This window comes from Canis aureus, chromosome 17 (assembly GCF_053574225.1).
Source record: "Canis aureus isolate CA01 chromosome 17, VMU_Caureus_v.1.0, whole genome shotgun sequence".
Lineage (NCBI taxonomy): Eukaryota > Metazoa > Chordata > Mammalia > Carnivora > Canidae > Canis > Canis aureus.
Genome location: NC_135627.1, coordinates 15027558 through 15043690, shown reverse-complemented (window position 1 = coordinate 15043690; position 16133 = coordinate 15027558). Strand labels below are relative to the sequence as shown.

Here is a 16133-nt window from a genome sequence, read left to right as displayed (position 1 = left end):
CTCTCATTTGTGTTGTTTTTTTTTTTTCCCCATTCTTTCTCTTTTTTTCTTGATAGTCTGGCTAGAGGTCTCTTAATTTTTTTTGTTTTTTTCCAAAGTATCAGCTTCTGGCTTCATTGATCTGTTCTATTTCTGCTCTAATCTTTTTTAAATTTATTTCATGAGAGACAGAGAGAGAGAGAGGCAGAGATACAGGCAGAGGGAGAAGCAAGCTCCATGCAAGGAGCCTGGTGTGGGACTCCATCCTGGGTCTCCAGGATCAGTTCCTGGGCTGAAGGCAGTGCTAACCCGCTGAGCCACCCGGGCTGCCCTCTGCTTTAATCTTTATTCCTTCTGCTGATTTGTTTGTTTGTTTGTTTGTTCTTTTTCTAGGTGCTTTAGTTATTAAGTTAGGTTGAGATTTTTCTTGCATCTTGAGGGAGGCCTGTAAACTTCCCTTTTAGAACAGCTTTTGTTGTGTCCAAAGGTTTTGAACTGTGTGTTTTCATTTGTTTCCATGTAATTTAAAATTTCTTCTTTTATTGATTATTCATTGTATAGTAGCATGTTATTTCAGTAGCATGTGATCTTCCCAGATTTTTTCTTGGAGTTGACATCTAGTTTCATAGTGTTGTGGTCAGAAAAGATGCATGGTATGACTTCAGTCTTTTTAAATTTGTTGAGGCTTGTTTTGTGGCCTACTATGTGATCTGTTGTGGAGGATATTCCATGTGCACTTGAAAAGATTGTGTATTCTTCTGTTTTAGGATGGAATGTTCTTAATATATCTGTTAAATTCATTCCAGTGTCATTCAAAGCCAGTGTTTCCCTGATGATTTTCGGTTTGGATGATCTGTACATTGATGTAAAGTGGGGTGTTAAAGTCCCATACTGTTATATTATTGATTTGTACCTTTATGTTGATTATTAGCTGTTGTATGCTCCTGTGTTGGGTGCATAACTGTTTACAATTGTTTATCTTCTTGTTAGATGGTCTCCTTTATTATTATATAGTATCTTTGTCTCTTATCACAGTCTTTGTTTTAAAGTTCAGTTTGTCAGATATAACTATTGCTACTCCAGCTTTCTTTTGATATCCATTTGCATGATAAATGTTTTCCCATCTCTTCACTTTCAATCTGTAGGTGTCTTTAGGTCTAAAATGAGTCTCTTGTAGGCAGCATATAGGTGAATCGTAATTTTTTATCCATTCTGCCACCCTAGGTCTTTTGATTAGAATGTTTAGTCCATTTCCATTCAGTGTAATTATTGATAGATATGTATTTATTGCCATCTTAATTACTTGCTTTGTGGTTGTTTCTGAAGTTTTTTCTGATCCTTTTTTGTCTTTCTTGGCTTGCTGGGTTTTTTTTTAGTGATATATTTGAATTTCTTTCTCTTTATTCTTTGTATATTTATTCGTGTTTTTTGATTTGTGGTTACCATTAGGTTTGTATAAAACTTCCACATATAGCAATTTATATTAAGTTGATGGTCATTTAAGTTTAACCTGTTCTTCCCCCCATGTTTTAGGTATATGGTGTCCTATTTTGTATCCTTTTATTTTGTGTGTTCCTTGACTGATTCCTTACATAAATATTCCTTTTTATTTCTTTTGTGTTTTTTGGTCTTTTGTGTTTCTTTTCCAGTCAGAGAGTCCCCTTTAATACTTCCTGCTGGGCTGGTTTAGTGGTCATGAACTCTAATTTTATTGTTTGGGATAGCCTCTCTCTCCTTCTATTCTAAATGATAGCTTCGCTGGATAGAATATTCTTTGATATAGTTTTTTCCCATTTAGCACTTTGGATATCTTATACCACTCTTTTCTGGCTTGGAAAGTTGCTGCTGGAAAATCCACTGATGGCTTTATGAGCCTTCCTTTGTATGCATCTGTCTTCTTTTGTCTTGCTTTTAATCTTTTTTTTAAAAAATTTTTTATTTATTTATGATAGTCACACAGAGAGAGAGAGAGAGGGGCAGAGACAGGCAGAGGGAGAAGCAGGCTCCAAGCACCGGGAGCCCGACATGGGATTCGATCCCGGGTCTCCAGGATCGTGCCCTGGGCCAAAGGCAGGCGCTAAACCACTGCGCCACCCAGGGATCCCTTTTGTCTTGCTTTTAATATTTTTTCTTTGTCACTGTATTTTTGCCATTTTATTTTTATTTTTTATTTTTCTTATTTAAGAGAGAGAGAGAGAGAGAGAGAGAGAGAGAGAGAGAGGCAGAGACACAGGCAGAGGGAGAAGCAGGCTCCATGCCGGGAGCCCAATGCAGGACTCGATCCCAGGACTCCAGGATCATGCCCTGGGTCAAAGGCAGGTGCTAAACTGCTGAGCCACCCAGGGATCCCCTGTTTTTGCCATTTTCATTACAGTATGTCTTGTTGTGGATCTGCTTTTGTTGGGGAGGATCTGTGCCTCCTGGATCTGGATATGTATTTCCTTCCCCAGATTAGGGAAGTTTTCAGCTGTTATTTCTTTGAATAAATTCTCTGGCCCCTTTTCTCTCTCTTCTTCTGTGATTCCTATAATATGAATGTCATTATATTTGATGGAGTCACTGAGTTTCCTAAGTCTATTCTTGTTCTGCATAATTCTTTTTTCTTCCTTTGGTTCAGCTTGATCACTTTCCATTACTTTTCTATAGGTCATTAATTTATTCCTCTTTTTTCCATCCTACTCTTCTTTCTATCAGATGTGTTTCTCATTTTGTTCGTTGAGCCCTTTATCTCTATGTTATTCCTTATCTCCATGTTAATCATCTCACTGATATTCTCTACTCTTTTCTCAAGTCCAGTGAGTATCCTTATGATCATTCATTGCTTCAAATTCTCCATCAGGCATGTTACTTAGATCTGTTTCACTTAGATTTGTAGCCATGGCCTCATCTTGTTTATTCATTTGGGACATAATTCTTCTGTTTTTTCATTTGTCCAAGTTTTGGTGCCTGTTTCTATGTGTGAGGAAAGTCAGCTTCCTCTCCTGTTCTTAAGGGCAGTGGCTTTATGAAGAAGAGCTCCTGTAGTGTCCTGCTGTGTGATGTGCCCCATTCCCCAAGGCCCTTCTCTTCCAGGAGTGTCTTTAGTGTGTACTTGTCTGTTGTGTCCTGGCCACTTTATCCTTCAGGCTTTTTGTCTGCAAAGGCTCTCTTTGCCTGTTGTGGACAGTGTTTGGTACCGACCTAAGTTTTAACTAGGTGTGCTCTAGTCTGCTTGTGAAATATCACCTGTTGCCACTGCCACTGGAACCAAGGCCTTGCAAAACCCAGATGGGAAGATGCAGTGTTGGCAGGGGTTTGTGCTGGTCTGGGGAAGGGTGCCTGCCCCACTGGGTTGAAGGATGGTTCTTCTAGGGCACAGCGTTGGGGGGACTTGGTGTAAGCAAGTTAGGTAGCAAGTGTTGGCCTTGCACTGGTTCCTGCAGGTCTGTGCTTATGCTGGGACCACACAGGGAAATGGTGGTGGCCACCATTTCCTTTGATCCTGAGGGCAGGGGGCAGGGGTGTCTCCGTGAATGCTGCCTCTCTGGGACACACTCTGAAATGAGCAAGTAACCTGCCCACTGTGTGCCCTAGGTATTCTTCAGATCGCGGTTTCCATGCTGTGTCTCCACGGCCTGTTTGCTTTGCCTTTTCTCCCAGAGCCAAGCAAGCTGACTCCTAAAATTCCAGGCTTTAAGCCCCACTGGTTGTAAGAACCACAATATTTGGGCCCTCTCACTTTCCTAGCCACTTGTTATATAAAGCTGTTCTTTTCTCTCTAGTCTTTTTAAACTCTATTTCCATTTCCTTTTGTTAGGTCCTTACTTTTTTCCCATATACTGTTGCTTCCTGGGCTCCATCTCATTTCATCTGTCCTTTTATGATAGTTTTTATCTTTTTTTTTTGAGTATTGACTACTCATATTTTTATCTCTTCTTTATCTCTGGTGAGTTCTTACCCTGCTTTGGGAGTACCCTTAAAAGAGATGATTGGGTTAAGTTTTGAAAAAGTTATACTGTAATGTCTGCTCAGATTTTTCATGTATTTGGCTTATGTTCTAATGTATGTTCATCAGGTAAGTTTTTGGCACTCTTTTCCTGTTTCAATTTAAAAATTGTCTTGTGGGTAGCCTGGGTGGCTCAGCGGTTTAGTGCTGCCTTCAGCTCAGGGTATGACTCTGGACACCTGTGATTGAATCCCATGTCGGGCTTCCTGCATAGAGCCTGCTTCTCCCTCTACCTGTCTCTGCTTCTCTCTCTCTGTCTCTCATGAATAAATAAATAAAATCTTAAAAAAAAATTGTCTTGAGTTGAGGCTGCATACCATTTTTAAAAAATGATCATAAAATGACTTACGTGGCCCTAGCTATTTGTGGGAAAGTGCTCTGTGTGTGTGTGTAAGGGAATGCTGGTGTGTAAGGGAGTACAGCACTGTGTGTGTGTGTGTGTGTGTGTGTGTGTGTGTAGGGGAGTGCTGGGGACAGGCAGCCTTCTCTATTTAACAGTTGCAATACTCTGCCTGTTTCCACAGACATTCTGCCTCCTGCTAAAAGGGCCTTTCCAAATGGCCATGCCCTCTCTGCTTCTCTGCCCTCTTCCTTTCCTACACCAACGGGGTGTATCTTTTGCGCTTGAGTCCCTCACATTCAGAGAGCATATAGTTGCTGGGGGTTCCTGGGGTGTACTGCCCAGGGCAATTTGCTGTCTCGTTGTATTCTGTTTTTTCCCATCTGTCTTTCCCCTAGTAAGGCCTCTGCTTTATCTCCACTGTGTCTGGTTCTGGATTTCATGGTTCTTGTACTATGCAAAGGACATATACGGTCACTTAGGGTGAGTCCATCTACACAGAAAGTATGTTTTGCTGGCATTTTCTGTGATTTTTTTTCTTTCTTTCTTTTTTTTTTTTTCCTTGCCATTGGGCTTTCTCACTGTTTGCTTCCCCCACTCATCTCGGATTCATGGCTGCCATTAGCTAATTTTAGCAGGCCTTGTGCAGTTTGTTTTGCATAATATGCTGGACGAGAAGATTGGTGTTCCATGGGCATGTTTATATTGGGGTCTGATGTACTTTTTAAAAGGCTCTCCAAGTCCCTGTACTGAGAATAGACTTTTAGGAGAATAAGGATGAAAGCTGGGAACAGCTGTTATAAAGCTGTTAACAACTGTTCAGGTATATTAATGAATGACTGCAGCACAGTGGTAATTGGGGAAATGGTGAGAAGCAGTGGAATTCTGGATATATTTTCAGGGGAAGCTGATCTGGGGTTTGCTGCTGGACTGGTGGAGTGAAAGAGGGCAGTCATTTGCAGCTGTGCAGGTCTGTCTTTGAGATGCTGCTTCTGCACCGGGGAGCTTCGGGCAGGCTTTAAGTGGGTAGGACTGATTCACAGGAGGACTTTCCCTGTGGCACTTGCCATCTTGCCCAGTTGCCAAAATGAGCAGTGCCATACTCACTTTACTGATCGGCTGGAATCCTTTGGTGTATTTAAATTCTGGATGGAACGGTTTTTCCTTGGTTTGTTCCAGGTCTGCCATAGAAATCTTGAGTGCCTGGGGGCATGGTTCTGCATCTCTTCTTGGTCCCTGTGCAGCCACACGAGGAGCCACTCCATATTCATATCTCCTATTCAGTTTAGAGGCTGGTCTTGGGCCCCACTCGGCTAAATGCTGTAGCTGCTTCACACACGAGGGGAAAGCCTGGGAGACGTTCTTTAGTCATCTCACAAATGGTTACCTTAAAGCTGCTCCTGCTTTCTAAGTGCTCAACTGAGGATCCTTGGCCATAATGAATGGCTCCCAAATTTGCTAGGATTGTGGTTCTCTATGCTTAGGTTTGTTATTAATATGATCCCATTTATTTCCTCTCTTTCATAAAAGAAAATAAAATTTTCATAAATTTCTGGTCTGCTGTTTTTAGTGCTGCCATGCTTCTATTATGTTTTTGTTTGTTATTTCAGTGGGGGCGTGGGATGTAAGGGAGGCACACTCCTGTGCTGTCTGCCATCTTGGTCTAGTTGTTTGCATTGTTCCTTAATAATTGAGTGTGTGTGGGGGGGTATATGGAAGAAAAAGGACATGGGAAGATTTTTTTTAGGTTCAGAGGATAGAAAATGAATTGGCTAATTTGTAGTAGTTGTTTTTTCAGGTCCTTAATATTTCTGGCTTATTCTACTTTTCATGGTTGCTTAATATAGGATAAGCCTAATTGGGTATTATTTACTTTTTCTCTGAAGATTCCTCCTTGGAGGATAGAATCTAAGAAAATATAATTTAAAATCTAGTTTATGTCTATGGGAAGTTTAAGCATCACTCATATTAATTTTCTAATTACCTACCTGTAATGATGTGAATGCAGGAAACCGCCTATAATTTTCTTTTTTTTCTGGATAGGGAAAAACGTGTCTACCTTAAGTTTTAATAAAAGGGTAGGATATAAACCTGTTTTAACTGTAGAGTTTGCATGAATAGTAAAATTTCATGTATTGAAACATTTTCTTCTTGTATTAAATTCCTTCAGAGTACATTTCCTTACTAGGTTATGGTATCAAGTGTTATTGGAATTGATTTTATTTTATGGGTATTAATTTTAAAGTTAAAACTCACTACTCTCTATGATAGTTTTGTGTACTAAATTGGAAAGGTATTTTATGTTGTCACTATGGGTTGGGTGACTGTAGTAATGTTTCATATTAGTATTTAATGTTAATGCATTGAGGCAGGAATTAGGATAAAAGCTTAAAATGTACCCTCCAAGGACCAGAGGTGGTGTTGATTCATTTTTTCCTGTAGTGCAGGTTACTTTCAGTAATTCTCCCATCTGCAAGGGATACCTTCCAAGACCTCCAGTGGATGGAGGTTACAGATCATATCCAACCCTGTCTACACTGTTTTTTCCTACACATAATACCAATGATACCTAGGTACCATAATACATAATTCATACTTAGGCATGGTAAGAGATTAATAATATTAGAACAATTACAATAATATACTATAGTAAAAGTTACGTGAAGGCGGTGTCTCTCAAAATATCTTATTGTCCTGTACTTATTCTTGTGATGATGGGAGATAAAACAGCTGATGCCTCCATGATGAGATAAAGTGAGGGCAATGGCTTAGGCATTGTGACATGGCATTAGGCTGCTAGTGACCTTCCAGCAGTATGTCAGAAGGATCATTTGTCTCTTAAATGCCTTCCAAGATTAGCTGTGCCAGGACAAATCCTCAGGCATGCTATCCAGAGAGGTTTTTTCCCCACGGTGAAATGCACTTCCATAAAAACTAGAATTTGAATCCAACAGTCCCTTATTTGAGATGTCTGCTTCTCAAGACCACTCCCAGATTTGGTGATGCAGTAGGAGGAGGATACACAGGATTCAGCATACAGTTGTACTCAGGCTCAGATTTATTCTACTGAAAGGATACAAAGTAACATCAGCAAAGGGTAAAGGACAGGTGGCACGAAATCCAGAGAATTGCAGGTAGAAGACTTTAAGAGTCTTTCTCTTTGAAATCACAAGACAAGCTATAATTCCTCAAGATGTGCATGGTGCTGTCTGCCAGGGAAGCTTGCTAGAGTGCCGGTGCCCTGGACATTTATGAGGGGTTGGTCAGCCAGGCACCTTCAGCCCTGACTGCACCCAAATTCAAGTTTCCCAGAAGGAAAGACCATGTTTAACATAAACTACAGTGTACAAACATTGAGGCACGGTGAGCCATTCTTACCAGGAAACGGCAGGAACACTCCTTCAGAGATGCCAGCCAGGACCAACCTTGCCAGCAGGCCTTTCTCAGGATAAGTCTCCGGTTTGCTGTGTTGTGACTCAGATATTCTGATGCCTTGTGTTCTAGATATTAAAGCATTCTAAGCTGAGGCATGCTAAAGTATTAAATCTGAGAAAGATTTAATGTGGATTGTTATCAGACTCCCTGTACTAGGACAGTGTCATCTGCTCTGGGTGACAGCTTAAAAAGTAACAGTTCCTGCTGAAGCCCTTGGGTGACTTAGATGTTCTGATTGCTGATGGTTCTTCTTGCTGCCTTTCTAATCCTCTGATTCTTCTGAATTGTGGACTCGTAGCTGACCGTGCAGATTTTCTTTGCCATAGTCTTATTTTCCTATGTAACAATCAGTTCAGTTGTCGTGATGGTAAGACTGCTTTGTATAAAGTACAGATCTTAAAATCTCTCAGAAGTGTGGCAAAGGTAATGTGGGAAGGTGGGCAGGTAGACAGCAGTGAGTTTAATTGACTGGGAGTAAAAAGCTACCTAAAGTCAGCCTTCATTATGCCTTTTAGAAGTTGGCTAACCCAATCATCACCACCACTTCTTAGGCTCTTAGCAGTAATGGCAAAAGAGTGAAGGGGCCAGGATGGTGACTTGAGAGTCAATCTTGCAGGATAAGTAGAGGTTACAAGTTACAGTTCCTTTGACAGCATTATCTTAAACATTTTGACAGCTATTCAGGATTATGAAACTGCTCAGGAACACAATGAAAATGATCAGCAGATTCGGGAAGGTCTAGAAAAGGCACAAAGGCTATTGAAACAGTCGCAGAAACGAGATTATTATAAAATCTTGGGAGTAAAAAGGTGAGTTATTTAAAATTTACATTGTTATTTTTAATCAACTGTTTTAAAGCTTATTGTTGCTCATTTTTCTCCTCTGATTCAGTTCCTTGCTATGTAATTTTAGTCATGGGTTAAACCTAACCATCTTTCACATCATAAACATCACATCACGAAGCTATTTTGTTACAAGCAGGTTTCTTTATAGAGATTAGTACTGTGACAATGGGAGATTAGTGATTGGTGACAGAGGTAGGACACTGTAGCATGATTTTGTTTTGGAAGGATAAAGGGGAGGGAGCTTTCTTTTGGTGGGGACAGGACGGGGAGAGCGGAAGGAGAGAGCAAACTTCTCTAGGCTAAGAATAAAGTGGCACTTTGAGAATCAATTTAGAGCCACTGAGATAGACAGAAGGTAGGTAATTTATACAAGATCCACCTTCCCTGAGCAAGGGAGCCATCAGCTTTCAGTCACAGTCTGCACCAGAACTAAGTAAGCTAACCAGAAGCAAAATAAAAAGTGTGGTTCAGAGTCAGAGCTCTCTCTTTTAATGCCAGGAATTGTATCAGGTTAAGTTGGAAATGCAAAGTTTAAAAATGGGTCTGATTTTTTTTTTTAAGAGAAAATTGCAGAGATCAAAAGTAATTTCTTCTCGTTGAGATTCTGAAGGCTGACCAGCTTTCATGATCATCCAGAACTGTACGTTAAGCATTCAGCCTATGACCCCATTGGCACTGTTAGGGAAACCAGTGTCAATTTGCCAGTGGGATCTTAAGTGTCTCTTAGTTTTTTTGTGCCAGTGTGTTGGCCACTTCTTAACTAATGACTGATAATATTAATACTGCTCAGAAACGCCAAAAAGCAAGAAATCATTAAAGCATACCGAAAATTAGCACTGCAGTGGCATCCAGATAACTTCCAGAATGAAGAAGAAAAGAAAAAAGCGGAGAAAAAGTTCATTGACATAGCAGCTGCTAAAGAAGTTCTCTCTGATCCAGGTATTGTTGGTCTTTAACATGTTCTGTGCTTCTGAAAGGGCTGAGTCAGCGGTCAGTGGCCTGCTAGCTCTGCAGTAGGAGGACACATGGCAGGCAGTGTCATGCGGGGGGTGGCGGGCTGCTCCGGGCCACCCCACGGGAGCTGGTGACTGGTCCCCGGCCTTGCAGTTGCAGAAGTCCAGTTTCAGGCCTGCCCCGGCCAGATTCCCGGCCCTCATGTGCCTGGTGCAGTGGGGAGACCAACAGTCATGGAGGCAGGAGGCCGGATTTACTGCCCTCCTCCTGCACAAGACACTAGAGCTTTTTGAGTCTCCGCTCTTTCACCTTTGATAATGAGAGCACAGCAGTGAGATGTCTTTAGTTCCTCCCACCACCTTCCCAGATCAGTGATGATTTCTTCATGCCAGACTTACAGGAGCTTGACTAGGAAACCAGGCTGCCAGGCTAGAAGGTACAGTGCAGAAAAGGGGATTGTACACCTAGCCTGGGGGCTTCTCTGGAATCTTGCCCTAAATCAAATGTTCATTAGATTTACTGGTTGCCAGAAATGTTATCACAGGCTAAAATGGCCTGGAAAATGAGAGAGAAAGCAAAGAAATTAGGTAATACTGAACAATATTTAGACATTTCTAAAGGGAATTTAATGTGAATTACTACTGCTTTTTTTGTGCCTTTTCATTGTCAGCAGGAGCTATGACTTGAGCTAGACAGATTCTTCAAAAATAGAAGGAAATCATGCTTTGTGCCCATTTGGCAAATATTTTTTGAACATCTGCTTATGCTATGGAATTGAAGCTTTACGATCCTCCGTTCTCATTTATAATCCCGTATGAGAGGTAGAAGTGTACTTAATGAGTACAGCAGGAAAGTCTGTTCTTTTCCTTAGCAAATGAGCGCCAACATCATGCTTGGTCTGTCCTCTGAGCCTGCACAGTGCACAGGTGGGGCCATGGTCCTGGAGTTGAGGCTCACAGTCACAAAGGCATCGAGAACTGCATTTGTAATTACCAAGAGTTCTTTTTTATTCTATTCCTTTTTCTCAAACCTATTTTAAGGCTGAAATAGTTTTTCTGGTCCCCAAGGATATTAGCTTGCTCTCATGCCACCCGCATTTGTCCCATTTGTCTGCAACAGTCTCAGTCTCGTCAGAGACCTTCCTGGGGGCGGGCATAGCAGTGAGTTAGCCTCCTGAACTGTACACCGGGGGCTTTGGTTCTGTTGGGGTTTAAGACGGGAAGCTTGGTGGGTTGGTGAGGTGGAGGCTGCATCATTGGGGCCAGGATGGTGACATGGCTCTTTGATCTTAAGGAGTGTGACTTTTGGAGGTCTCCTTGGCAATTATTTTTTTTTCAGAGAAGAATTTCCTTGAGTAGCTGCTTGTGAGGCAAGATGATTTAAGGGGCCTGAATTTCAATGAATACCCATTTTCAGCCCTGAACGTGAACCCCTTCTCCGTGATGGGCATCCTCTAGGCTGTTTCTCCAGAGACCAAACCTGGAAGCGGGGTGGGAATGGGAGAGCCGAGGTTTGTGTATCAGGCACACCTGTTTGATGAGAGGAAAGTAAGGAGTCCTGCGCCCCCTCTCCCCTCCCCTGCGCCTCGGTGAATACCTGGGTCTTAATTTGCTCATTTCTTTCATAGAAATGAGGAAGAAGTTTGATGATGGAGAAGATCCCCTGGATGCAGAGAGCCAACAAGGAGGCGGTGGCAACCCTTTCCACAGGAGCTGGAACTCATGGCAAGGGTTCAATCCCTTTAGCTCAGGCGGACCTTTTAGATTTAAATTCCACTTCAATTAAACCAGCTGTTTTTCTGCTCTTCTTCCTTAATTTTTTTAAAAGATTAAAAACAAAGAAACCTTGTTCCGGGATCCTAATGAAAAAAATTCAAATCTTTTAGTTTGTCCATGACCAAAGAGTTGTTTTAATAGGAAAAATCGTTCTTACCCATTTTAGACTGGAGGTTGATGGGTTTGTGGAGGCAGGGAGGCGAAGACTGGTTCTCTTTCTGACAGAGCAGCCCGTGTAAATGTTTGAGGGTCTGGAAGAAGGGTCTGCGGTAGGCGAACCTGTGGAAGTGCTCACGTATCTTCCTACACTGGAGCACGCGGAAATGCTTCTTCACAGCCTTGCGAGGTACAGCAGTGCCTACACGTAGGAGGAGGAGCTGTGGTCTTCACAAGAGCGGGTTATGTTTTAGTATTCTGCAAGACAGTATCAACACTTTGAGCTGTATGTTCTTAGGGACAACTTTGCTTAGGTTCTGGTCAGACCAGTTGCTTGCAAATAATCTTACATTACAGAGCCTCCGTTAATCCACACACATTCCTATCTCTGCTGGCATGAGCATGGCTGGCGCAGGAGGAGGGATGGAGCCTGTCTTTTAGAAAACCTGCTCTCAGGTGGTAGTTGATGTTACCAGGTGCAGACTCTGGATGGACGTGAAGCACGTATTTTATGTTGGGGACCTGCAGGAGAATACTGAAGACCATGGTCATAGAATTACTTGTAAAAACCTAAGGACCCTTTTGTTTAATATGAAACAAATTTTAAAAATGTGTAACATAGGTTCGGATAATAGAGCAGTGGTATTATTTAAAATAAGCTTGAAGTGCAGAATGAAGTACTTTAACAACTGAAGTTGTGAAACAATTTCCTGTAACAGGACTGCCTTAGAAATATAAAGTTGCTCAATTGACAGAGAATGCCATGTTCCCCACTTTTAATAAAGGCGGGCAGCTTCTCTTCCATCCTGGCCAACCTCTTGGATGGTAGTCCCTCCCAAGTGGGACTGTCTGAGGCGGCCATTAGACAGGAGACCTGCCCCTTGACCGACCCTGATGCCTGTGAAGGTTCTCTTCCCTGGAAAAAAATTTATGTTTACAAATCTAGTCAGCTCTGGTTGCATCTCCACCACTAAGATGGCATCTCTTTTTGGGATACCTTCCTCAAACCTTTTAAAAAATGAAGTATTCAGTTTTTGTATACTGGATAATTTTTTCCCTAAAAACTGTTGATTAAGAACCTTAAATATTTATGGAACTAGTAATACTGCATTTAAAATCTAAGATAATTACTTTAGGTAAGAGTTATTACCTTCATTCTGGAAAGGTTTTTGTTTTGGCCTCAGAGCATTTTGATGAGTATGGGTCTAATATATTGTTTTTGTTTTTGTTTTTGTTTTTTTTAAAGAAATCAAGCATTTTAATTTCAGGGGTGGGAGATGTCCTGACCACAACAGCCAAGCACAGGGCATTTAAGTTTCCTTAAGATGTTTAAGTCATCTTGAAACATATATGGAGAAAAGTTCTTTAAACGGAGACAAAAATCACAGTTGAGCAAAACACCTTTGTGCTTTTTGCATCTGTTTAGAAGTCTATTTCTTACCAATAAACAATGCATTTTGAAAATTAGTAAACAGTTCGCAGCTTTCCTTTTCTTTTAAGGTCTCAAAATTCAAGCCAGTGCTAAAAGGATTTCCAAGGGAAATTCAGTTTTATTCTTTCATTTTAGTAATCTCATGACTCCATTATCTCAGTAATATCATTCACCAGTCTGGTTCTTTGGTAGATGATGTCACCGTGACCATTTTCTGATCTACCTACTTTTAAAGTAAGAATTTTCACACAGAATAAGGAGGAACTAGGAAATCACTTGCCTTTCCATTCAGAGAAGACCATGAGGAGTCACCCCAAGGAGCCAAAGGGCCAGGACGGTGGGAGGGCTGGCCAGTGGGAGAGGCATCCTGGGTACTGGTCACCTCGCTCACCGTCAGGCTGCTGCCCAGACGTCTGTTTGCATTATTTTGTCAATACTGGTAATAACCGGAATTCCTGTTCCTAAAATTTTACCGTGGATTCAGTTTAGCCCCTGTAACTGAGATGCACAGTTGCTTGCTGGTCTTCAGTGAAGAGACAGGAGCTATGGTGCCAAGTGCTAGTGCCACAGAGACTTGAGGACAGCACGGCCTGTAAGCCCAGCCTGGGCGAGCACCAGTGGGAGCCCAGGCCCCGTGCTGTTCCTCCGTGACCGAGAGAAGCCCGGGGGTGCAGTCCTCCCAGCCTGCTAGGAGAGGTCCTCACACCACAGAGAGCAAGGGACTGAAAGGCATTTGACTTGACTTGTTCTTGGGTTTCTTCCACTTGCCAGTCTCCTGGCTCTTGTTTCTGGGGCCTGCAGCTGCCCGGTAACCACTATGGCTCTTTCTGGAAAAGTAAAATCAGAGGGGTACCTAGCCTTAGGTTATTATATTCCTTTTTTAAACTCTTTCCTTCCTTTTTGGTAAGCTCCTAAAATGAAGTATCACTTGTCTGTACAACGTGGATATTTTCCACAGCAGCAAGTATTAAACACATCAGCCTATAAACATGAGAAGGTTCTAAAAAGAGAATTTATTGCCCATTTTTGAAAGTTTGTGCTTTCTTAGCATGGATAAATGAAAACTTGAAAACAACTTTAATAGTTTACTACTGTGAATTGGATGAACATAATGCTAACTTTAAAAATGTCTCTCTTTAGTCAGTATTAAAACTTTATCTTAATTATCAGTATGAAAACAACTTTTTTGGGACTCTTGAAAATGGAATGTAAAAACTACCTATAGTTTTTTTTCTTTTTTTTTTTAAGAGAGAAATACTGATAACCAAGTAGGAAAAAAATTAATAGAATCACAATTTGAAATTGGCAGCATTTCCCATTTATGGTGGAAAATGGAAAATTTCACCTTTTTTTAAAGCATGGAATTGGTCAGAAGTTGTGACATTTACTGTGGGGAAAAAATGTGTAAGATTAGCGTAAGTTAAAAATGGTCCCTCAGGTTTTGTTAGAGCTGCCTGCCTGAAAGCACAGGACGCTGGGCAACAGGTCTTAGAAAAGTTGTAATGTCAGTAGTGTAACCTGAGAAATCCGTGCAACTCTGTTGAATGTAGTGGACTTTACCATATTTATAAAGGAAGGAGGAAGGCAAATGCTAACTTGTCAACAAATAATATCCTTATTCTAAATCAGATCATTCCTTTTGTTAGTAGCAGAGTCTATTCTCAATTACAAATGATATTAATAGGTGGGGATAATTTTTTTTTAACAGATGATCTCATTTGCTGAATGATTTAAGAGTAAAATTAGCCACTGCGTGGCTTTATGTACAGTGACCGGTTTTGTTGCACTCGTCTGTGGTGGACCCCCTTGCCTACAGTGGAAAGCAGAGTGTGGAGGAGGTAAAAATTGGAGATGTTTGAGAAGTTAAAATACTATTCCTACTGTAAGGTTGTTGCCGGTTCTGAATGAGACAAGTAATTTAATCCATCTCAATTTAGTGTTTTAATAAAAAAACCTGAAAATTAATTGAAATGGGTCTCAGATATGTCTGCAAATATGGGTACTATTTTTATGCCCGTGTATTTTCACATTTAATAAAAATATTTATGGTCAAATCAGTCTTTTCTTGCTTTCATTTCATTTTTAGTCTTTTGGAGAAGTCTACCTTCCAACTTTGCTTTACATGTGGTCAGGGACTAGGTGACAAAAGGATGGGTCCTCTATGTTGAGCTGAAGCACGAAAAGTAGAAATGGTTTTTGTCAGAGCACAGAAAGTAGAAATGGTTAAAACCTCTTAACCCCAAATGTGCAAGAACAGCGTGGACTTTAAGTGGACAGTTCTTTGGTTTCAATACCATTAAAATCTAATATTTAAATTGGCTTTGTTTGAAGACTTTTGGGTTTATACTGTCATTTGCACACTTCTGTAAAAGTCATAAAGGAGGTTTGCTTGGGGTGGGAGTAATGCTGTTTATTTCCATCAAAGTTCTTTTCTTTTTAAGTAACCCCTCCACCCGGCATGGGGCATGAACTCACAACCCCCACATCAAGAGTCACAGCCAGGCGCCCCTGTCTCAGCCAGGTTTCTAACTACAAACTCAAGCAGCTTTCTTCTCAAGTATTATGCACACCCTGAAAGTACAGGACTACAACGCTTTAGAACCTTCCCAGAAAGTGCAGTTTCCAAATTCTTAATAATAATCATGCCATCTTTGCATATATGAGGACTTGGCCTCCATCTGGGGTGTCTGGAGGAGAGAGAGGAAGGGCAGATCCATTTTCGCTTCCCTGATCTTCAGGACTCTTCTCGGTGTGAAAGGTGCTTTAAAGACCGCAAAGGATAGCTCTTCTATTGAAATTCCACCGTGTTAGGCTTTTCTTAGGATTTTATTAACTCTCCTTGTCACCTGTTGCAGTGTTTGGTTTCCTGCGACATTTAATCCCTCTCATTACCTCAAGTTACTAAGACCTCGTGAAAGTGGGTATTGTATGATTTTTGTGCAAATAAAAGAGCACGTCTTCCTCCTCCTGGACACACCTGGTATGTTAACAGGGCTGTGGGCTGTGGCCTTTCTACCAGGACAAATTTATGAGGGATGCTGTACAGGGAAGACAAGTGGCACTATCAAATCCCAGTAGGCGATCTGTCCTGGTCTCTGAGCTTTACCCGACAGACTGAGTGCTAACGCACACCCAGAATACACAAACTCTCAGCAGTTTCGGCTAAGGATTAACGGACGGCAAACCCATCACTGCACTTGAGGACCAGAGCACCCAAGCTCTTCCCATGGTC

The 16133-nt window shown here is 41.4% G+C and overlaps 1 protein-coding gene and 1 long non-coding RNA gene across 3 annotated transcripts in view; one reads left to right on the top strand and one right to left on the bottom strand.

The window, feature by feature from the left end:
• DNAJC3 (DnaJ heat shock protein family (Hsp40) member C3) overlaps positions 1-14955 on the top strand; it is a 91738-nt gene extending 76783 nt beyond the window's left edge. For both annotated transcript variants that reach the window (XM_077855169.1, XM_077855170.1), the window contains exons 10-12: positions 8416-8548; positions 9375-9523; positions 11166-14955. In XM_077855169.1, coding sequence (XP_077711295.1) covers positions 8416-8548; positions 9375-9523; positions 11166-11323 — 440 coding nt within the window. In that variant the 3' untranslated portion in view covers positions 11324-14955. The remainder of the gene's footprint in view (positions 1-8415; positions 8549-9374; positions 9524-11165) is intronic.
• On the bottom strand, positions 7340-16133 carry LOC144287813 (uncharacterized). The gene is made up of 2 exons (XR_013355566.1): positions 11135-16133; positions 7340-11017 (listed from the first exon to the last, which is right to left on the bottom strand). It is a non-coding gene; the product is annotated as an uncharacterized LOC144287813 (long non-coding RNA).